A 24,440-nucleotide genomic window follows, 5' to 3' on the forward strand; every position below is an offset into this window, starting at 1 on the left:
AGTCGCGCGGTTGGGCGGGTAACAGAGAAGCTTCAGCGGCCGTCGTTCGCTCGCTCGCTCGCTCGCTCTGCCGGCCACCATGTTCCAAGGGCCCGAGTCCGACTCGGCTAGACCCAGCTCCAGGTGAGGCGGCCGCGGTGGGTTCGTTTTTTGTTGTTTTTTACCTCAGAAACCTCCGGGCCACCCCGCTGTTGTGAGGCGGGGACTCCAAATCCCAGCATCCCCAGCCTCGAGACTACCCCCACCCCATACATACCGTCGCACCCCGACGCTTCTTGCTGGGGGCGCGTTGAGGAACACGTGGACGCCGCCTTGAAGGGATGTGAAGAGGCGGAGGTTGTTGCCCCCCCCCCCAACTTCCCCGCCTCAGGTCGGCTTCACACGACGCGTGAAAACCCGGGCGTGGAGGATTGGATTTCTCCCCCCCCTCCTCCTGTTTCCACGCAAGCCATCCAGCCAGGGACCAGATTCCACGGCGCGTCTCGTGGGGGGGGGGGCACCTGGTTTGGGTTTGCTCTGAGGGGGGGGGAGTGAATCCCCGCCTGGGGCGTCGCCGGGAGGGGAAACCACCCCCCCACCCCGTCTCTTGATGCCGGCGACTCGGCTTCCCTGGGGGCGCCGGGTCGACCTGCCGGCTGGAGCCTCCCTTCCCCTCCAGGGGTCTTGGAGGGGATGGGAGGGGGCGTTGTCTGTGCTTTGCGAGGTCCTCGAGGGAATCGAGGGAGGGGTCGTCTCCCTCCCCCCCCCCGCCCCCTGCAACACGAAGGGTGGGGTGGGCAGCACCTTATTGTGTCTGCTTTGCTCGGAGCAAAGTATATAATATAAAATATCTATATCTCTCTATATCTATCTCTTTATCTATTGCTGTATCTGTCTCTATCTGTCTCTATCTCTTTATCTATCTATCTCTCTATTGCTGTATCTATCTATCTCTATCTTTATCTATCTCTATCCCTATCCATCCATCCATTTATCTATCTATCTATCTATCTATCTATCTATCTATCTATCTATCTATCTATCTATCTATTCATTTATAAGGCCTTGGTAAGGCCACACTTGGAATCATTGCAGCCAGGTTGGGTCGCCACGATGTAAAAAAAAGATGTGGAGACTCCAGAAAGAGTGCAGAGAAGAGCAACAGAGATGATGAGGGGACTGGAGGCTAAAACATAGGAAGAATGGTTGTTGGAACTGGGTATGTCTAGTTTGATGAAAAGAAGGACTAGGGGGAGACATAATAGCAGTCTTTCAATATCTCGGGGGCTGCCACAAAGAAGAGGGAGTCAAGCTCTTCTCCAAAGTACCTGAGGGCAGGACAAGAAGCAAATTGGAGTGTATGTGTTTTAATGTTTTAATGTCTTCTTTTAACTTTTGTATGGGATATTGTTGCATTGTTTTATTCTCTGTTGTAAGCCGCCCAGAGTCCCTTGGGAGTTGGGTGGCATAGAAATGCGACAAAATAAATATATAAAATAAATAAATAAATAATCAAGGAGAGAAGCAACTTAGAACTAAGGAGAAATTTCCTGATAGAATAATTAACCAGTGGAACAACTTGCCTCCAGAAGTTGTAAATGCTCCAACATTGGAGGTTTTTAAGAAGAGATTGCACAGCCCTTTGTTTGGAATGGTATAGGGTCCCCTGCTTGAACAAAGGGGTTGGTCTAGAAGACCTCCAAGGTCTCTTCCAATTTTGTTATTTTGTAAGGGCTGGTGAGAAACATTCTGTGAAAGATGTTCTGGCCAGAAGGCGCTCAATCCTGCTTAACTAAGTCCTGCTTATTTATGGCATCCAGCCCGGTTTGTTTATTTTCTTTGATTCCTATCTTTATTTCATTTATTAAATTTCTACTTCATCTCTCTTGCTTAAGTGATTCTGGCCAAGGTACATAAGATTCCTTCCTCTTCCTGTTTTCCCCCCACGGCAACCCTGTGAGATGGGTTGGGCCGAAAGAGCATGTTGGGCTCAAAGTCACCCAGCTGATTTTTGTGCCTAAAGCGGGACTAGAACTCACTTTGGGATTATCTTCCCAAATTGTAAAAAATGCTCCGCTGCAAAATCGATTTGTCTGGGTTGTGACACGCTGGTTGTTATGTTCCAGGATTTTATTGCCGGTGTTTGCTTTCAGGGGTTTTCAGGGTTTGTACAATCTGCTAAACAGCATTTCTGGAATTGGATAAATAAACGTAGCAATTTCCATTGAATCTGGCTATGTTGTTAGAACAATATTCTGCATGTGCCAGGGACAACTTTTTAACCAGCACATGATGAGCAGCAGCTGCCTTTGCCTTGAGGGATTATGAAAATGAATCTGAGAAGGATTTCAAATGAGTGAGAGGGGTTTGGTTGTTGTTCTTTTGAACCCTCGGCCTGATTACTAGTTTTGGAGTTGCAATACTCCTGCATAAATTTTTGATTGCCAAAGGGAATCAGGTGCCACCCAACCATGCTGTCTGGTATGAAATTCCAAGAAGGCTCAACTGCATTTGCTTGCTTTGTTACAAAGTGGGTGTGGGTTGTGAGACGGGAGATCTTTGCTGTAGTTCTGCATCTCTGCAGTTTCATGTCTTGCCTGAAGCATAAAATCTTTTCTCTAAAACTGCCAAGGAATTGCTCTTTCAGGCCATGTGCGGTGGGCTTTTTTTTTTCTATGATGCAGTAACTCAGGATAAAAGTTGGAATTCAATCCTTTTTTTAACTATATAGGTCATAACAACAAATATTATATTTATTCAGTATTTCATATGTTTAGACTACTAGCTCCAAACAACTGGGAGTGGCTTGCAACAAATAAAGAACATAAAAGCAACAGTAAACCCCACAAAACATAATTCTCCCCTAGTGCCAGAGCATTACTTCAACTCTGGTATTGAAATCCTTTTTAAAAGTCCATGTAAACTGCCTTCCAGCATGTAACAATGAACCATTTGGATCTCTGGAGATAAAAGTGAGCCATAATGGAGCATCATGAAAAGCAATGCACCTTAGTTTCCTCTCTTATTTTGAAGGGTTTGGGGGGGGGACCTCAACACCCCACCCCCATCCTCTGGGCTGGCCTTATACTGATGGTCCTGGTTTAGGGCCATGTCAACTTTGCAGGGCTTTGTAAGGTAAAGCTAGAACATAGAATTGTATTTAGAAGTCTGTGGCTTCAGAGCAGCATTGAGATTATGTGAAATGGATAATAGCTGTTAGTAAGCCATTGCTTCTATAGCATTACTTCCAAGTACCTTTCCAAGTGATGAGGGTGTATTGCTAGGGCGTTATCTTCCTGAAAAGGCCATAAATGGCATAGGAGCCAAACCTGGGCAGAAGCCCCATTAGTGACAGTCTCCATTTGCCAATCTAGTGCCAATGTAGCTGCTATCTAAGGGGAGCCCAGATTGTGAAATCTTTCCTACGGGGCAAATGTCCCCCTCTCTGCACATTTGACAAGAGGAGCGGGCAAAGTACACAGTGGTCTCTGGATAACCATCTTTCAAGAATTCTGTCCTGTTTTGTTTTTTCTTTTTTAGCCTCCAGGCACTGAAACAAGAATCTCCTTCCGATTCACATGATCCTGACCTTGTTGATCTTTAACAAGCTTCTAAATTACTTGTTTTTCCCCCCAGGCATCAGGCTTAGAGCCCCTGTGTCCAACCTTGGCAACTTTAAGACTTGTGAACTTCAATTTCCAGAACTCCCTGGCTGGGGAGTTTTGGGAGTTAAAAGTCCACAAATCTTTTTTTTTTTTTTTTTTTTTTTTAAATTTGACTTATATGCTGCCCTTCTCCGGAGACTCAGGGCGGCTTACAATGCGTTAAGCAATAGCCTTCATACTTTTGTATATTTATACAAAGTCAGCTTATTGCCCCCACAAACTGGGTCCTCATTTAACCTACGTTAGAAAGGATGGAAGGCTGAGTCAACCTTGAGCCTGGTAAGATTCGAACCTGCAGAAATTGCAGGCAGCTGTGTTAATAACAGGGTGCATTAAACCACTGTACTACCAAGGCTCTTAAATCTTAAAAGTTGTCAGGGCTGGATACTTCAGGACTAGAGCATGGGATGAGCTCTGGAAATAGCATAAATGTATTTTTCAAATTAAATTTGAGGTAAATGAGCTGCCTGTGAAAATATGGTTTGCATGTAAATTGCATGAAGTAATGCCAAACTGTGTCTGAATGATTGGGCTACTTCTGTAATTTCCTTTGGATGCAGATATAACACTTCAGGCTCTTTTCCACTATGGCATGTTGAAAGAAAATAGCTGTAATTCTGCAGTGGAGTTATTATCTTAATTTCTTTTTCTTATCCAAGCAGTTTGATTGTAAAGGAAATTTGCTTTATGAAGTAAGCATGGTAAACATCAGGCGTGAATTATAATAGTATCTGCAATGGGCTATAACTGCATTTTTACCCTCCCTTTGGCAAAAATGGTATTACCAGTGAAACATTTTATCTCCTTTCCTTTTTAGATCATAATCACTCAAGAAACTATGATTGAGATTTCTGAACATATTCCTGAATTGTATTAGTCAGTTTTAGGGATACTTGCTTTTTATACTGTATTGTCAAGCACTGTAATCCTTCAAGGGTGTGAGTTGTACAGTTGTCTGGTTACCACTAAAGCTGTGTTCTTAAATGATGCAGCCTGTAACTTTGTAGACAAGTTGATTTTTACTTTGAAAGTGAGCCTCCATTGAGTGCAGCAGTCTAACATTGTATGCTAAGGTGCCCCAAACAAAGGATAAAGGTTAATAATTTTCTGTGATATAGTCCTTCATGTGTCCATTTGCATTTGTTGCTGGTGATGAGCCCCATCTTTTTCTAATTGCCAGCTCCAAACTTGCTTCTTTTTTTTTATGTCTCTGGGCCACCCTTATTAGTCTCAGTGAGTCCACCTCAAACCACAAACTTTCAAACACGTTAAATGAGGGTGAAATTTGTTTTGGATAAGCTTCGGCACATTTTGGGCCTGTCAATTTGGAGAGAATTGATTAGACTAATAGACTTTAACAGATCAAGATATAAAACACACTACTAAAATAGTTTAATCCAGAGTTGTTCCAATCTTGACAACTTGTGATCTTCAACTCCCAGAATGTTGGCTGGGGAATTCTGGGAGTTGAAGTCCACAAGTCTTAAAAGTTGCCAAAGTTGGACAACCCTGGTTTTAATCCTTCAGAGAACAATAAAGAGCAGTTTTTATGCTAGGCAATAATACAAATCTATAATCTTTTTTAAAAAGTGTATCTCCTTATCAGTATTCAAATACTGTAGTTTTCACACATTCATGAAAGGGTGTGAACAAGTTCCTGAGGGATAAATTGAGCTCAGCGTTCAGCCTTCCTCAGTTTGGGATTGGGTGTGGTTGTGGCCTCACCCAGCAACCGAAAGGAAAGGAAAATCGCCAGCAAGAAGAACCAAGCCAATTGTTGATCCCACTTTGCAACAATCCCTTTGGTGGGTGTGTAGGGGGGGTGAGGGGGAAGTGTACATACAGTTCTTGTAGGAAAGGTTTGCACTAAGAACATAATTTGCCAGTACTGTACAAATAATTCTGATACTTTAATGTGAATTCTTCACATGGATTCAAACGAATGTTAATTTTGAAAATAGTTAAGTATTACAGACTTCAAGAAACTCTTGTTGCTACTTCTTTCAAAAGAAATATTTTAGATGAATTGAAGACTATAAAGAAGAACCTTGATTACTCAGATGCTGACCAGGGTTTGCACATCATTCCATGCACCTAAACTATGATTTCCAAATTAAATGATCTCACAATTCACAGAATTATATTAAATGGAAGCCAGTGTGATATCTGAACCTTAGCCCCCACTGCCTACTTCTTTGTGCGGACTATCTTTTATAATCATGGTTGATTGTGGATTATCTTCTGCAAAATAGGGTGCTGCAGCCACCAGGTGGACCCTCCAGCGATCTCTTTGGAAGTACAGAAGTGTCCTCCTCTTCCAAGTCACAGAAAATGGCCTCTAACATATTTGCAGCAGCTGAAGAACCTATGAATTTCCCAAAGAGAACAAATCCCCCAGGTGAGAACCATACACTTCTTGAAAATACTGAGAATGGGAGTAACAGGTTTGATAAATTCCTCCATGAAACCAGATAACTATCGTTTATCATTCAAAGAGCCGTGGTGGCGCAATGGTTAGAACGCAATATTGCAGGCTGAGTCTGCCCACTGCCAGGAGTTCGATCCTGGCCGCCTCGAGGTTGACTAAGCCTTCCATCCTTCTGAGATGGGTAAAATGAGGACCCAATTGTTGGGGGCAATAGGCTGACTCTGTAAACCATTTAGGGTTGCAAAGCACTATGAAGCGTATATAAGTGCTATGGCTATATCTATTATCATGGTCCTTGCTCTAAGCTACCTTTGACTAAATAATATTCATTCAAACTTACCTATTTTATACAAATCACTCTGTACTCATCCGTGAGATTTCATTTGCAGTGAACGGATTATATAGTCCCAGCCATTGTCCTGCTTTAAACAGAAAAACACCCATCGTTCAGTACTGGACATAATTTACTGACAATTTCAGAGTTAAATACTCATAAAAAGAACAAGTTTATTACTATGCATAAGTGAAGTGTTTTGCAAGTTGACTTGTGAATGAGATTTTGAAACAAGTAAACAACTTGTTCTGTAACATTATCTTGTTCTTTTGTAACAACAGCATGTTACAATTTTTAAACAACGCTGATCACAGCCTTGGGAATATGCATAAGGTGTAAGATTTTTTAAAAAATTACTATATGTTAATACTTTGGAGTTGCTGGTACATGTAGCAAGGAAGGAATAAAGTCAAGACAGTAACCACAACCAAGCAGTCAAAGCTCCCACATTTTTTACATGTGAGGACACCCCCGGATGGAGGTATGATAGTTTCATTGGCAAATGGAATAAGATAGATTTACCTGGAGTGATTTGGCATTACATCTGTTTGACATGGCAGTTCCTTTCCTCTACATTAACTTTTATTTTCCGCTTTCTACATCCTTCAAAGATTATTTGGAAAGAGGGAGTCCTTATCTTCAGAGACTTTGTGCTTGTGGTTCTTCAATGGTAGAAACTCTTGCCTGTAGGTAATCCTCGAGTTATGACCACATTTGAGCCCGAAATTTATGTTGCTAAGTGAAATATTTGTTAAGTGAGTTTGCCCCATTTTACGACTTTTCTCGCCACAGTTGTTAAGTGAATCATTGCATTTATTAAGTTAGCAACATGGTTGTTAAGTGAATCAGGATTCCCTATTGACTTTGCTTGTCAGAAGCTTGCAAAAGGGGTTCACGTGATCCCAGGATATTGCAACAGTCATAAATATGAACTACTTGCCAAGCATCTGAATTTTGATCACGTGACCGTGGGGCTACTGCAATGGTCGTAAATGTGAAAAACAATTATAAGTCACTTTTCAGTGCCATTGTAACTTTGAACAATTACTAAATGAAAGGTTGTAAGTCAAGGACTACCTGTATGGCTTCCTATGGGGCCCCTTTTAGGGTATCTCAAGACATGCTTTCTCTTAATGTATACAATTTATAAAATATAATATTTATAGTTTATTATTTATACAATTATTTCAGAATTTAAGGTTTAGGTACAGATATAGATAAATCCAACTTACATTAACTTTTAAAGGATGTTAACGCTTCATTTACATTTTAGATTGCAAAACACGCTTACCGAACCATACATTGGTGCAAATCTTTGGCTTAAACGTGTTGTTTTTACATGATAATTTCTTCAAGAAAGGGTTTTCTGTAACTTTTTTTTTTTTTTTTGTATTTGTAATGCTGATCAAAAAGTGTAATAAAGGAATATTAAGAAGCAGAAAGGAAAAGCAACAGGATTTCAAAAAGGAAACCCTTATCCAAAGCTGTACAAGCATGCCTGGTTCTGGGAGGGCCTCAACATCCTAGCCTTAGGGTTCGCTGCTCGTTTCCTCCTGCCCTGGAGAATCGGAGAGGAAGAGCAATTCCTGCAAACTTCCTCAGTTATTGTTATCTTGCAGGTGGGAAGGACAGCGGCATTTTTGAGGATCATAAACCTAATGCATCCCGGCAATTTATAAACCCACCTGGAGGAAAAACAAGCAATATCTTTGGGACCCCGTCACCTGTCAGCGCAATCAAAGCACATCCGAATAAGCCCAAGGTAACTCACTCGCAGCTTCCACTCACTTTTTTTTTATTTAAAAAAAAAGGGGGGGGTGGAACCCAAATTACAATAATCAATGTAGGCAAAGCAATTGTGTTTGTACAAAGGAAGCTGTTGAATACGCACCTCTTTTGCGACAAAAACTTCTTATGAAACTAATGCTATCTCGATTGGCCAAGCAATATAAATAATCTAGCATTAAAATTGACCATAAGGGAAACATTGGCATTAACACAAAACAAAATATAAAGATTTTTCTGTCTCATGCAGGACTGATGCAGAGTATGCACATCCTTAGAAGCATTGCTTTGTAAAGCTGGATTGCCAGACTTGGTTTTTCTTACAGCTCGAAAGGATTCTCATGAAAAACGGCCTTTTCAAAGTGTTGGTTAATATCTAGAACCTTTTTCTTCCTTCTTATCCAGGATCATACCTTTCTCTTGAAGGATAGAGGAGATTCACCACGGGAAACAAAAGGTAATTGGAGCAAGGCTTCCCCGGATTTGGTCAGCTCCATTATTTTATCCTTTAAAATATCATATCAGCTTTTGAAAATCACATTATAACTTTTAGTACTATATACTTTATAGCAGGGGTGTCTAAGCTTGGCAGCTTTAAGACCTGTGGACTTCAACTCCCAGAATTCCCCAGCAAGCATAGGTTTTGCATGCAATGTTCCTAAGCATGACTGGCTAGGGAATTCTGGGAGTTGAAGTCCACAAGTCTTAAAGTTGCCAAGTTTGGCTCTAGAGAGAGAGAGAGATTTCCCATTATTATTATTATTATTATTATTATTATTATTATTATTATTATTATTATTATTATTATTATTATTATTAATTCAATTTATATACCGCCCTTCTCCTAGTGGACTCAGGGCGGTGCACAGCCAAAACTAAAATACATAACAATACAAAATTTAAAATTAATTAAAAGAATTATATACTTTGGCCCGAATTAAAACAGTGCAAATTAAAACCCATTAACAAATTAAAACTAAACAATTAACCATTAAAAACTAAAAAAGGGGGCGGGATTCACGCCAGCCCTGCTTGCTGGAAAAGAAGAGTTTTCAGGGCACGGCGAAAGACCCGGAGATCCGATATCCTTCTTATCTCTGGGGGCAAATCGTTCCAGAGGGCGGGGGCTGCCACAGAGAAGGCCCTCCCCCTGGGGGTCGCCAGCCGACATTGCCTGGCCGACGGCACCCTGAGGAGTCCCTCTCTGTGGGAGCGTACTGGTCGGTGGGAGGCTATCGGCGGCAGAAGGCGGTGCCGCAAATACCCAGGTCCTATGCCATGGAGTGCTTTAAAGGTGGTAACCAACACCTTGAAGCGCACCCGGAAGACCACTGGAAGCCAATGCAGCTCACGCAGGAGAGGTGTCACATGGGAGCGACCCCTCGCTCCCATAATCCCCCGCGCGGCCGCATTCTGCCCCAGTTGGAGCCTCTGGGTACTCCTCAAGGGGATCCCCATGTAGAGAGCATTGCAGTAGTCCAGGCGGGAAGTGACGAGTGCCTGAGAGACTGTGCGTAAGGAATCCCGATCCAGAAAGGAGTTATGAGCCTAACAATGTACCACATTTGACAGGCCATGCCTCAAATGTTAAGAGTTTCAGACTGTCCGTCCCTGTCCCTGTCCCCCTTCTTCCAAGGGATGATGTGTGGGGAAGCATTGCATAAGCTGAATGAGCTAACATCTTCAGATGAAGTAGTAGAAGACTAACTGGGAGTAGTAACTTAATCAAACACCGCACCATGCTTGGGAACCTTGCATGCAAAATCCAAGTGTTGCCAACACAGTTGGAATAAAACCGAAACCAGACCATCATATTCTAACCTGCCACGTATCATCTTGCACAGTTCCAGAAGACCAAAGACCACAGAGAGAAGAGTTGTGTGAGAAGAAGGACCTGCCGAAGGAGATCACCAAAGAACCTGGCCCCAAGATAGATGATCATGAGCCCAGGCTGGGACCACGACCGCGTTCTCACAACAAAGTCCTCAACCCGCCGGGAGGCAAATCTAGCATTGCATTCTATTAGGGAAGGCCACTTACACACCCACCCCCCACCCTTCCCCAATGTCTTAAGCTTTCATTATCGGAACCAAAAGGCTAATTTTTTAGTACTTGAAAGAGGGGAGGGCTTAGTAGTTTGGCTTATTTAGTCCACGGCAGCCATCGTCATAAGCCTTTTGGGTGTTCATTTGTAAGACAGGGATGAGTCCTGAGCTTCTTCCTTCCCTCTGCATTCTGAACACAGTTAAGGAAGACTCCCTGAGAATGATTGCAGAACAAATTCCAATTAAGGCACGAGACCAGTGTTTGGTCTGCCAGCTAGGCAACACAGCCTCGAGTAGATTTTCTCTGTGTTTATAAAGAAGGGAAACTGCTCCACTATATCCTGGAAAAAGATTGTCATCTTGCAGAAAAGTGAAAGGAGCAAATTAGTTTTTGAGATAAATTGTAGTTGAAATGAATCATGCACAAATCCCTTTCTGGAAGAGTTTTAGAAGCTTTGGCTTTGTGGCACTCCTCTTTTGACCAGTTGGGTATAACTTCATGGTGAGTAGCACATAAGAAAAAAAAAGTGTGTTGAGAGAACGAAGCCAAACCACTTAAGTTTAAAATTAGAGTCTGAATCCTCTCCAAGGAGGCAGTTCAGAAGCTAGTGACTAACTCTCTCCTTCATCACTAACCTCCCCGCACAAGCTATTGTGCCTGAAGATTGTAATTTTCATTAGGCCGTGAACTGCTACTGCTTGCAGAAAGGTTCTTATTCTAATTTTATGCCAACTCTTAGTCTGTTCTCCTTGTTGCTCTGGTTGCCTTTAGCGACTTCTCTCTCCCCTTAGCTAGGTCTTTCCATGCAGAGGCAGTCTCTGTTACCTTTAGTTACATGAGGTGTTGCTTAGACACTGCCCGTTTTGTTTTTCAAGTCCTTGGGCTCACCTCTTCCACTTCCTCTGCCAGTAGGAAAAAAAAATCAGACTGTGGAGCCCACCAGTTCTTGTAGGGCAGGCAGTGGCAAAAGAGGTGGGGCCACAGTAATGGACAGTACCTTAACTACGGCAGTCTCATAACTCACATATTCGCCTTCCTGTGCTTTCCAGGAACAATTCTTCATCTTCTTATATGTTCACCTATTTTATCTCTTCCTCAACACCTCCTTCCCACCTATACCCACTTCAAACATTGCATAGTGCCAATTCATGTGGCCTCACAGATTCTGAACACCAGGGGGTCTCCAACCTTGGCCACTTTTAAGACTTGTGGGCTTCAACTCCCAGAATTCCTCAGCCAACCATGCTGCTTGAGGAATTCTGGGAGATGGAAGTCCGCAAATCGTAAAGTTACCAAGGTTGGAGACCCCCTGCTTGAACACCACTCCCCAAAACGCCCAGGGTGTTCTCCTAACAATAGAAAGCTTGAAACCCAAGTTATTGAAATTCTTTTCTTGGAAGAATGTAAGTATGAAAGCTTTCTTTGAAGAAAAAAAAAACGTTTCTGTAAGAGGTCACTTATTCTATAGTTATTGGAAACCAGAGAGCTTCCAGGTTTATCAACTGAACACTTAACATTTCTGTGCCTTTTAACTAGCAAGAGAGTATTTAAACACCCTTACATTGCTATAGCCCTTAAACTGTGAATATCAACTTCCTGTGAATTTTTAACCCGATTCTTAGGATGACCTAAGGATGACCCTTGAGGTCTATTTCTAACAGCTTAGTACCATTAGGAAAGGGTCAGTCTTAGTTCTCGCACGTACACCCACGTATTCCATTTTTAAACCACAGCAGGAAGCATTCAAGGACAACTCTCAGTTGTAGAGAGTATGATGTCTGGATAACTGGAATGTCAATTTCTTTTAGTTTGATTTACAAGTAATGCTTTTCTATCCCCAATCATAGCTGTCCTGCCCTAATATTTTCTACAATCATATGGTCTCATCCCTGTGGACATATCTTTAAATATCATGAAAAAACTGCCTATTTTTGTAATGTTTCAGTTATCTGTTTCACATTGGAACAAAAATGAGGTGACCCCACCATAAAGCAGCCCAGATCCATACTTAACACTCAAATAACCTTGTTCCATAATTCAAAGGACATTCAAAAGCAAGCAAAGAATGGATTTGTTATTCACGCTGACAAGAAGCTATGAAAAAGATCAATCCCAAAATACATTCCAGCATTCATTGTTTAAATCCCCATTAGGGGAAGGCAAAATTAGAAAATAAAATCGAGGATTATCTTCCTTGTTTCTCCTTCCTTATCATATTCACCTGTTTGGCTGGGGGTCTTTTCAACCGGTGTCCTACTGACATCATGTCTGCTTTTTTGCTATGCAGATGCAGCTCAGGGTAACAAATCCCAAAGAGGCATGGGCAAAATGGCAGCCATTGACTTATTCTGGAAGATTTCCTGAGGTGTGTATTAAATGTAATACTTTGCTGGAGAGGACAGAAGCAAGAGGGAGTTGCAAATTAGTGAGATGAATGCCAAGAAAGGGAGGACTGAAGGAGCAGGATGGCTGCTTCCAAATATGTCTCTATTGAGAAACTGTCTTTGGCAGAATTAGAAACTTGGCTATGATGGTTATGCTGTATAGAATCAAGGGAAAATGTTGTAGTGTTACAATCCTGTTGCATATTATATTTAATGGTTAGCCAACATCTCCAGGCACAAGCTGGAAGTAAGGACTAACTTAGCTGACTATTAGATCTGACTCAAGACCCCTACTGGTCTTTCCTTATCACTGTTGCTTCCACTGTTTGCAATATACAATGTTGTATGGATGTCACCTTGCACTGTTTTACCATAATTGCAGTGTGAGTTTGTGAAGAGACAGACGGGAAAAAGTCTGCGTTTTTGGATGAATTCTGTCTAGACCAGGGGTGTCCAACTTTGGCAATTTTAAGACTTCTTGTGGGTTTCAACTCCCAGCTGGCTGGGGAATTGCGATAGTTGGAAGTCCACAAGTCTTAAAAGTTGCCAAAGTTGGACACCCATGGCCTAGACCGTGTATGAATAGTCCAAATTTCTCAATGTCAAATGATCAGACCATTTCCATTTCCTGAATTTTCGGTTGGAATTCATCAAGCATATCAGAAAACCAGTGGCCTTTGTAGAGTAACTTGGTCTATCAGCAATATCACAAGTTCATTGCAAAGTATTTCTGAGGTGCTCTGTACCAGACGCTGAAACAGTTCAGCATTTTGATAAACTCTGAACTAATCAGTCAACCCATGCTTGAAACTCAGCGCTGGTTTAATATTTCTTGCCAAGTTCTCTCACACGGTTTGCTATAGAGTAAATGCCACCCTTTCAATACTAGGGAGATGGATAAAAACAAACAGAATGCAAACACTGCTTAGCTTTGTAATGAAGCGAGCAATATGAGAACAATTGGCCAACATCAGCTTTGGATGCCATTTGCATAGGTCATTGCTACACGTGGATTACTTGGGATTGCAAAATTTCAAAGGGGTGTTTTCACCAGTGCTTCTCTGTTAGCCTTTTTTTCCAGCTAAGCCTTAAGTTCCGATTGATTTAACTTTGTGCCTATCGTTTGTTTTTTCGAGGGGTAGCTGAGGATTACATTGTGTATCCAGAAAGGGTATTTTTCTTTTAAAAAAAAAAAAAAAAACCTACATTAGGAGTTAAGAATAACTCAAATATGTTGAATCAAGCTGTTTAATAAACAACTGTATTTTGTTAGTCCATTACAGTAGAACCGATGGATTCTTCAAGTCTTTTTTTAATCCCCTTATAGCCATATCATGAGTTTTACATGTACGAACTAAGATCGTCTAAGCCCCAGGTGCCTCTCCTAAAAACCAGTCACTTCTTCCCAAGTGGCTGGTAATCCAGAGATTTTACTGTAACCAAACAAGCACACAGTATATTACATGAATTGTAAAGAATGCGATTGTTGGGAGCAAAACAGAAGCAAGGTTTATAAAATTCCTTTTATTTGTGCTAATAGCCACTGCGAGGTGGCAGAGTCATTAGCTATGCAACCTTGACATTCAACCCTTGAACTGACTGTTAGTTTACATAGGCAACCCACTCATTCCTAAGACTTTTGTGAACAGGTTAAGATGCAAGCAGTTCCTTTTGTGAAATTGACAATCTGTACAGAGGAATGAGAAGAATTTCCCCAGTTCCTCCTGTCATAAATACAAAAATGTTTTTGTTCTACTGAAATGCCTTTAAGTCTTTCTTTGTAATAGTGTTCAGGGAAATAATAATTAACTTGATTGAATCCATTTCTGTGCCATTGGTTCTCTCATCAGTCAAGGCTGTCTGGTACATCTGCATTTTTTTTAAAAAAAATTCAAACCCTTTGTAACATTACCACTATCCCTTTTCCCCCACTCTAGTATCCAAATGTGAAGAGTGTTGCTATTAGACAAATCAAGCTTGTGTCCATTGTTCTTTATATCATTTGACAATAAAAAAAAATTAAGTTGGCAGTCTTTATTTTCATGTGAGTTGGGCTATACAGGCATTCAGAGAAAAGTTAAATAAGATGTAACCCAATGGTTCATTTAAAAGGACTGGCGAAAGTGGTGCAGACATCATTTCAGAGTAGATGGGATGCTTGTAACTGTGACTGGCTCTTAATTTTGCAAAGAGGCCTCCTGTGAGTGACCGTGCTGGCGTCACAAAAATGTACCTATCATACTTATTAGTAGTAGTAGTATTCATATTTCTATGCCGCCCACTCTCCGAGGACTCTGGGCGGCTTACACCAAAGGCAGTATACTAAATAGCATATTGACCCCAACAATCTGGGTCCTCATTTTACCCACCTTGGGAGGATGGAATGCTGAGTCAACCTTGAGCCGGTGAGATTTGATCCGCTGATCTGCTGAACTAGCAGTCAGCTGAAGTAGCTGCAGTACTGCACTCTAACCACTGCGCCACCTCGGCTCTTTCCCATTCTAAATCTTAGCATTCCAAGTGGTCTTCCCTTAGCAGAGTTGCAGGTCACTTTTCTTCTACTACAAGCTGAGGTAGGAGATCAAGCCAAGTTTGGCACCTATATATTATTAAAACACTGGTTCCTGTAGCAAAGGTGCTTTTTCAAGAGGCAACTAGACTTTGTTTTTCCTTGAAGATGTTTTGCTTCTTCAGTTCTTGAGAAGAACTGAATGAGAAGTTCTTGATGAGAAGCGAAACGCCTTGAAGGAAAACCCAAGAAAGTCAGGTTGCCTCTTGAAAAAACACCTTTGGGACAACCGTGACCTTGGATGACTGAGAGTCTCCATAGAGATCTCATTCCTGTAATCTTTGACCAAATGCATCATGGGGCAAAACGTTTTCGACCAAGGTGCCTTAAATGGGCTAACTTTACAGAAAGTGTCCCAAATTCAATCACGGGATTGAAATTTGGCAAACGTTATAAAATATGTTATGGACATAAGAACCCTCACAAAACTGTTTGTGACATAATACAAAAATGTCATAAAGCATTTTTCCGCATTGTGTTTGTGCTATACAGTTCCACATGGGCTATTTTCAAGGCAGTTGCATCTCTGAATATATCTTGAATTTGATTTCAAAGACATTAGGATACCTGGTCAGGAAATATCTCTGAGAAGATGTCCTGCTGGACCATGGGTTGTCTAGTTGGGCTAAAAATGAGCTTGCAATTTTGAACCGGGAGATGATAGAAGGAAGAGGGTCAGGAATGCTGTTGTGTGTTTTTACAGAAACCCATCCATCTATGTTCAGGGAGGCCTGTCTACAACCTGCCTGCAATATTCTTCCAAATTCTGGAGATTTTTCCTACCAAGTGGTTGAATCCCATCAATAATTGGCTAGATATCTAGATACATGTTGACATATATCTAGATAGCTGGGGAAAGTTATTGGCATGTGCTTGTTATATTTTCTAATTGCAGTACATCATCTGAAGTCTAAGGCCAGCTTAGGGACAGCAGAGCCAAAAGCTAACTCATTACTGGATCACGTTACTTACTGCTGGCTCAAAGCATCCAATGCCTTTGGGATGGGTTTGGCCTATCAAGAGTGGTTAACTCTGAAGTGAATATAGTTAACTGTTAATAGATTATCTTAATGGGTATTATGTTTCTACTTCTAGAGCAAAGTTAAAACAGCCCTCTTGACAAGTTATATAGCCACCATTACTAGTAAGGACATTGTGCTAAAGAGATACAGAATATTCAATATCCATTATGCAGTCAAATCAATAATCGTTCATATTAGCCTTTATATCCCCAAGTGGTCAGGAAGGAGCTACTGGAACCCTTCTTCAGAAGAAGTCAAGAAAGGAGAAATGGAAACTGACATATCTGGGAATGTACTATAATGTCTCAGTTCCTGAATATATTAAGATTTTCAATACTTTCATTTTAAAAAGAAACCAATATAATCGAAACAGATGTGTGAGGAAGGCAAACCTTGACTTAAAACCTCATGATTTTGGAAAAGGAAAATTATAAAGGATTTTGATAATACTGCTGTGGTGGGTGCTACAAGGATGAAATCCATGATTAGCCTTTAACAGTGCAAGATGACTTTTAAAAAAAAATGAGTGCAAGGTTTATATATACAATTGCTTGCACAGAGTAATTTACATTCCCGCCTTTCATCCAGTTTAAAATCTACAGAAAAAAACTTTTTCAATCTCTTCAGCAGAAAATTTCCCGCAACAAAGAAGACGTCTTAATGGCTAAATAACTCAAAATTGGCATTAAAAGATCTCGGCACTCACGGCAGCTGTAGAATTAATTATAGTGTAAGATTTTCAGTTAGCACATAGCACCTAGCAGCTATTCGAAAAACAGCTATTCCTATACACCAGATTTATGTCCTGGTCTTTAAATTCCCTTATCAAACCCCCAAAGGAGGAAAAAAGGAGGACATGGAGAATGGAGAATGAGGCTCGTTTGTGTTATACCCCATGTCCCGAAGGCCTCTTCTTTAGTTGATAGATGGTTCTTCCGTCTCATTGAGAAGGGGAGCTGCGTCAACTGGCGGCTGGGCCACTGCCTCAGTTGGTGAGCGTTTGGTCGAGCGGTTCAACGTGCCACCCTGGGAATTCATAGAATTGGAAAAGTTTGGTGAAAGTTGAACCTTTATGCACCTAGTCCAGGCAGAGTAACGGATTCCCCCTTGTTAATCGGCCAAGGTGGATTCTTACCTGCTTCTTATCTACTATGTTAAGGCAGACAGAGGTGCCAATGCAAGCGACGGTGTTGGCCAGCATGAAGATCATCATCTGCTGCCAGCGCCACAAGGGGATCTTCAGTTCACTGGCAAAGGATTTTTTTAAAAAAAGAACATTACCGGCCTGAATAGGGAGCAAGAGGAACAAGTCCCAACAATTTGCATCATATCGCATTTGTTTGTTTGTTTATTTATTTATTTATTTATTTATTTATTGCGATTTATATGCCGCCTTTCTCCCTAGGGACTCAAGGCGGCTTACAAAATGACAACTTCAATACAAATCACAATACAATACCAAATTAAAATCAGTAACCCAATTAAAAACGATTTAAAATTATACCAGTGTATAAGATACCGCAGGGGTGTCAAACACAAGGCCCCTAGGCAGGATCCAGCCCGCAATATGGTCGGATCCGGCCCGCACGGCAGTCCTGGAAAATGTAAGGAGCCAGCCATTGTGGCTTTGGCCCGGTCTACCCAATGCAAAGAGGAAACATGCCAGCAGTTTGGGGAGTGGTGTCAAGCTGGCCACACCCACCCAGTCAGCCACGCCCATGCAGTCGGCTACGCCTGCCCAGCCCCCTGAGGTCAACCACAGCCCTAATGCGGCCCTCGATGAAATTGAACTTTGACACCGCTGAGATACAGGTAGTCCTCAACTTATAATAGTTCATTTGAAGTTACAACCGCACTGAAAAAGAAGTGATTTATGACCGTTTTTCCACACTTAGGACCATGGCACTCTCCCTGCAGTCAGTCCCATGATCCAAATGCAGACTTTGGCAACTGATTCATACTTATGACAGTTGCAATGTCCTGGGGTGATGTAATCTCCGTTTGCGACCTTCTGACAAGCAAAGTCAACGGGGAAGCCAAGTTCACTTAACCGACCGTGTTACTAACAACTCACTTGACAACTGACAAAAAGGGTTGTAAAATGGGGCCAAAATTATTTAACAGATGTCTCACTTAGCAACACAAAATTTTGGCCTCGGCTGTGGTTGTAAATCAAGGACTACCTGTACTTGGTTATTCCACCATCAAGCAATTTATGGAAGCTGTTCGGACACTTTCCTTGATTTTGAACCAGTGGTGGAATTCAAATTTTTTTACTATCGGTTCTGTGGGCGTGGCTTGGTGGGTGTGGTGTGGCTTGGTGGGCGTGGCAGGGGAAGGATACTGCAAAATCTCCATTCCCACCCCACTCCAGGGGAAGGATACTGCAAAATCCCCATTCCCTCCTCACTCCAGGAGAAGGATACTGCAAAATCCCCATTCCCACCCCACTCTGGGGCCAGCCAGAAGTGGTATTTGCTGGTTCTCCAAACTACTCAAAATTTCCGCTACCAGTTCTCCAGAACCTATCAGAACCTGCTGAATAGCACCCGTGTTTTGAAGGCATAAACTCTTACTTTCACTTAAGCAGAAAGACAGTTGTTGTTACCTGGACTTTGTTCCCAAGATTCGTCCTACAATCACATTAGAGAGGCCAATCCCGATCATTTGCACGGATGTTGCCAGCCCCATAGCTGTTCCCAATGTTGCTTGAGGAACCACAAGTGGAATTGAAGGCCACATGCTGGCCTGTGCAAAAGACGGTTGAAAAGACAGACCGGAGAAACAGTGTGAGAGATACCACTTTTGCAGGAAGAATCAAATTTCATACAGCAGCTTCATCTCAGAGGAAACAATCGGAGATAGCAATAGCTTGAAGATGAGAGGACTTCAACTCCCAGAATTCCCTAGCCAGTCCATACATTTTAAGATTACTAAGGCTGAGAGATGCTGAGATAAACTCGTTAATTTACTAGTATCTGTCTCTTCCCACTTATTACTATAACCATGTTGCTTGTATCTTTCAATTTATATTGTTTTTATTTGTTTCCTAGTACAATTTGATAGCTTATTAGTAACCTTGATTATCACTAAGGGTTGTACCTTTTTATTCTTGATGAATGTATTTTATTCTCCTTATGTACACTGAGAGCATATACACCTAAGACAAATTCCCTGTGTGTCCAATCACACTTGGCCAATAAAGAATTCTATTCTATTCTATTCTATTCTATTCTATTCTATTCTATTCTATTCTATTCTATTCTATTCTATTCTATTCTATTCTATTCTATTCTATTCCTATTCCTATTCCTATTCCTATTCCTATTCCTATTCCTATTCCGAGTCCAGAATTAACAGGAGTTCTTATCGACAATTCCTAAGTGATCACAAGATCCCAACCTCCTTCTAAAACCTGTTTACTGATAATCACAATGGGATGCCACAGATTAGGCTGCTTAGCTCAGGGGTCTCCAACCTTGGCAACTTTAAGACTTGTGGACTTCAACCCCCAGAGTTCCTCAGCTGGCCGAGGAATTCTGGGAGTTGAAGTCCACAAGTCTTAAAGTTGCCAAGGTTGGAGACCCCTGGTTTAAATGGACTCATTCTCTTCCCAGTACCAGGAGCCAACTCATTTCTCAGGAGCATTTAACCTACCAGATGCTTAAATTTGGATTCCTGCAACGATCAGAAATTATCTGCTCCGTGACCTCTGATTCTATAACTGTTGAAGCCAGCAGTGGAATGTTGAGACTCGGCAAAATCAAAATCCCGCTTAAATTGGCTTGCCAGATAGTTCTTCTGCTCTGACACACTCCTCGCCTCCTCCTAACCTTTCTCCAGTGGTGAAATGCAAATTTTTTTGCTATGGGTTCTGTGGGCATGGCTTGATGGGTGGGCATGGCCAACATTTTTTTTAAAAACTTTTTAAAGCATTTTTTACTACCTATTCGCCCGAACTGGATAGACTCACCTTGGAACGCAAGGATAAAAGCAAAACATTGTACTATAAAATCTGGGCAAAATTCTATGAATGGTTAGATAAAAGGAGGATAGCTGAGACAAATGTGTAGTGTTAGACTAGAATTATATACGTTATTATAGATAATTATGTATGTGAATTGTATAGATATGTATAATTGTATAGGAATAAGGTATAAATTACTATTATTATACTATTTTTAAATAACATATAAGGAATATATTATTATATTACCATTAGTATATTATGTATTAGTTTAAAGTGTTGGAAGATACTTGGGACCAGTGATGTCATATCTATGTCCAATGTTTTTAATTTTGAACTACTAAAAAAAACTTTTAAAAAATGCTTTAAAAAATATAAAAAAGATTCCGACGATCACAGTTGTGTCGTGCGATCAGAACCTTTTTTTTACTTTTTTAAAGCATTTTTTATTACCTATTACCAGTCCGGGCGAATAGGTAGTAAAAAAATGCTTTAAAAAAGTAAAAATAGGTTCTGACGATCGCGCGGCACAGTTGTGACCGTTGGAACCTTTTTTAAACTTTTTAAAGCATTTTTTTTTTACTATCGGTTCACCCGAACCAGAATGAACCGGTAGCATTTCACCCCTGCCTTTCTCTTTCTAAAGAAGAACCCAACAACATGTGACAAAATTAGGTCAATACCAGAAACTTCCCCATGGCTTAAAGTTGAGTAGAAATCTGGAGAGGATCAATATATTAAGAGTTCTGAAAACTTACAGCTGCAAAGGAGTAGGTGATTCCTAACCAGATGGTGGAGACTAGTGGGGGAACGAATGTGAAGGCCAAGAGAGCAAATACGGGCAACGTTAGCACCGCACAACCGACAGCAAACACACCTCTCAGCCCAATATAATCCTGGAAAAAAAACAGAAAAAGAGAAATGAGAGTTAGTTTGGTGGAAGCTCAAGGCGTCAAGCTAGAAACTGGGAGAACCTGAGTTCTAGTTTTGCCTTAGGCACAAAGCAGCTGAGTGACCTTGGGCCAGTCACTCTCAGCTCTAGGAAGAAATAAGGATGAACCACTTCTGAAATCTTGCCAATGAAACTGCAGTCACTAAGAGCCAACGCTGACCTGAAGACATGCATGCATGCATGCACACAAATCTCATAGGGTAATATCAATGCATCCAGCTTATTGGGGCCATGCACAAATCTAGCTTTAAAAAGGTAATTCCACATTTTGTTAGAACAATTAATCAGTGGAACCACTTGCCTCCAGAAGCTGTAAATGCTCCAACACTGGAAGTTTTTAAGAAGAGATTGGAGAACTATTTGTCTGAAATGGTATCATTTCCTGCCTAAACGGGCTTGGATTAGAAGACCTCCAAGGTCCCTTCCAACTCTGTTATTCTATTTTTCAAAACCACAAACTGCTTCCTCCCACTAAAAAAAAAATACCATCTAAAAGGAGAACCTCAAGGAATGAATTATAAAAGGTAAAGATAAAGATTCCCCTGCACAAGCGTGCTAGTCGTTCCCGACTCTAGGGGGCGGTGCTCATCTCCGTTTCAAAGCCGAAGAGCCAGCGTTGTCCAAAGACGTCTCCGTGGTTATGTGGCCGGCTTGACTCAACGCCAAAGGTGCATGGAACGTTGCCTTCCCACCAAAGGTGGTCCCTATTTTTCTACTTGCATATTTTACGTGCTTTCGAACTGCTAGGTTGGCAGAAGCCTGGACAAGTCACAGGAGCTCACCCGTTACACGGTGCTAGGGATTCGAACCGCTGAACTGCTGACCTTCTGATCGACAAGCTCAGCGTCTTAGCCACAGAGCCACTGCGTGATATCCCACCCAAGTATTTTTTTTCAGTGATGATTTGATGACTTGGAGGTTAATTACATTGGGGCTAACCAGAGAGGGGGGGGGAAACAACAGTTGTGTTCGTCTATGTCATACTCCCGTTTTGGAACACTGCCGCTAGCAAAAACTCAATGTAGCCTTCAACCCAGAAAAAGCTGCACGCCTTATTGTGTTGTATATTTTTTTCCAGACTTCTTTGTTCCCATTGGCACAATTTTATGAGTTGCCTTCCCTCCCTCTACAAACGCAAACCCAGGCAGATGCCCCATCAAGGTATTGCCCCATTTCTACCCTCAAGTCTTAAAACCATCCTTCAAAACTTACGATGAGTATGCCGACAGCCGCCGAGAGCACAAGAGAGCTGTCGTAGACCGCTCCAGCTATATAAGCAGCTGCCTGTTGACTGTAGCCAGAATACTTATCTTGGATAAACTTACTAGAAAAAGAGAAACGGAAAGGGGACAGGAGAAAGAGAAACTCATTAGGACCTTTTTTAGGTGAAAAAAAGGAAGGTTCTACATTTAGGCAAGAAAAACAAAATGCACATGTGGTACCTCGCTCAATAGTAGTAACTGTGAGAGGGATCTTGGAGTCCTAGTGGACAACCATTTAAATATGAGCCAGCAATGTTGCAGCAGCTGCCAAAAAAGCCAACCCAGTTCTAGGCTGCATAAACAGAAGGATAGAATCAAGATCCTGTGAAGTGTTAATGCCACTTTATAAGGCCTTGGTAAGGCCACACTTGGAATCCGGCATCCAGTTTTGGTCGCCACGATGTAAAAAAGATGTTCAGACTCTAGAAAGAGTGCAGAGAAGAGCAACCAAGACGATTAGGAGACTGGAGGCTAAAACATATGAAGAACGGTTGCAGGAACTGGCTATGTCTAGTTTAATGAAAAGAAGGAATAGGGGAGACATGATAGCAGTCTTCCAATATCTGAAATGGCATAGGGTTTCCTACCTAAGCAGGGGGTTGGATTAGAAGACCTCCAAGGACCCTTCCAACTCTGTTATTCTATGTTCTATGTTCTACTCCAGATCAGATTATTTTGACACTGATGTGGAGATGGGAAAAACATCATCCTTGTACAAACAAGTCAACTTTTCCAGATTAATCATTTAGTGTTTTTAAGAGCCTTCGGTGACATGGTTTAGTTCTAAGATTCTGCCTTGGCAAACGAAGCCAAAGTCTAGAAGACAATTTTCCAAGCAACTTGAGAACCTCATACGCCCCTCCACCAAGGTGGAAGGACACAACTAATATGGTGTTTTCACTGCGAACCTAGAGAAATTTCCCAACCTGATCCTAGCCCTTGCTTCCAAACTTACCTATTCATCCAAAGGCAGCACTAGCTTGATGATTAATTATTCACTGAGTATTGGTAGGGAGTATAGGAAGAGGGTAGAGGTGGGAGAAATACTTAGACTGAATAGCCAAGAAGCAGATGCAGATAAAGATTTCAGAGAGGAATTGGGGAGACAAGTCAAAAAAAGCATAGCAATTAAAGTATTGAAACAGGCAAGAGACGATGGATAGATAATTTCCCTTCTTGTTCTGATTTGCTTTTCCTTTTCTCTCTTTTCTTTTTTTTAGGTAGGTGACGACTAGAAGTTAGGTAGGATAGAAAGAAGGCATTTTTGAGTAAAGGGTGACATCATTAAAAGTTAGAATAGGTGATAGAAATAAGAGAAAGGGAGATACAGTATATACACCTTTATATAATAAAATAAAAGTAATAAGAAAAAATATGGAATAATTGAATAATGACAGATTGCAACTTAATATAATTGTGTATCATTCTTGATTGAATATAATAACTATGATTATTTTTGCTAGTTTTATTTGTATTAGAATGTATGATACCCAGGCGCCACACTGTTCACACATTGATTTGATATGTTTGTAAAAAAATAAAAAACTTGGGGGGTGAAAGTATTCACTGAGTATTCAATAATTATTTTTCACACAGTGCTGGAAGGGATCATTCTATGACCCCGTCCTTGCTCGGTCTTAAACAAATATAGAAAACCTCCACCAGGTGATTCCTGGCTCCTAACTTCACATCTGCACAAACCCAGATGCAAGATTCGGATATTCCGCGTCGTCCTTGGTTAACATCTAGTCTCATCTTTCTTATTTCTCTCCCCCCACCCCCAATCAATATTTCTCTCTTGCTGATGTAAAAGACTCAAGCAGGAGACTTGTCAAGATCGCACAAATTTGAAAGCTTCAAGGAAAGCATCCCTAAGACAGTCAGCTCCTCCTTCGGAAGAGGCAGCAACAACAGACAGAAAAGCCACAGCTAGCATTTTTGGGTCCAAGGACTGCACAGGAAGCTGGTTGGTGGAAGCTTTGTAGGGTGAGGCGCTCCCCAAAATCAGTGTCCTTCCGACCCTGTTCTTTCTCTCCAGAACTATTCT

At 41.5% G+C, this 24,440-nt stretch overlaps 2 protein-coding genes across 2 annotated transcripts in view; one reads left to right on the forward strand and one right to left on the reverse strand.

The window, feature by feature from the left end:
* JPT2 (Jupiter microtubule associated homolog 2) lies at window positions 1–14,651 on the forward strand. The gene is made up of 5 exons (XM_034430278.3): window positions 1–123; window positions 5,897–6,042; window positions 8,026–8,168; window positions 8,597–8,648; window positions 10,036–14,651. The coding sequence occupies exons 1-5, from the start codon at window positions 80–82 to the stop codon at window positions 10,215–10,217; spliced, it is 567 nt and encodes a 188-aa protein (XP_034286169.1). The 5' UTR covers window positions 1–79; the 3' UTR covers window positions 10,218–14,651.
* Window positions 13,813–24,440, reverse strand: part of LOC117673110 (lysosomal dipeptide transporter MFSD1-like) — a 23,811-nt gene continuing 13,183 nt past the window's right edge. Inside the window, exons 9-13 of the mRNA XM_034430275.3 lie at window positions 22,344–22,455; window positions 20,938–21,075; window positions 18,821–18,960; window positions 17,348–17,459; window positions 13,813–17,238 (exon numbers count right to left, since the gene is read on the reverse strand). Coding sequence (XP_034286166.2) covers window positions 17,128–17,238; window positions 17,348–17,459; window positions 18,821–18,960; window positions 20,938–21,075; window positions 22,344–22,455 — 613 coding nt within the window. The 3' untranslated portion in view covers window positions 13,813–17,127. The remainder of the gene's footprint in view (window positions 17,239–17,347; window positions 17,460–18,820; window positions 18,961–20,937; window positions 21,076–22,343; window positions 22,456–24,440) is intronic.

The sequence above is a fragment of the Pantherophis guttatus genome, chromosome 14 (assembly GCF_059756535.1).
Source record: "Pantherophis guttatus breed Tessera chromosome 14, ASM5975653v1, whole genome shotgun sequence".
In the NCBI taxonomy this organism is placed as follows: domain Eukaryota; kingdom Metazoa; phylum Chordata; class Lepidosauria; order Squamata; family Colubridae; genus Pantherophis; species Pantherophis guttatus.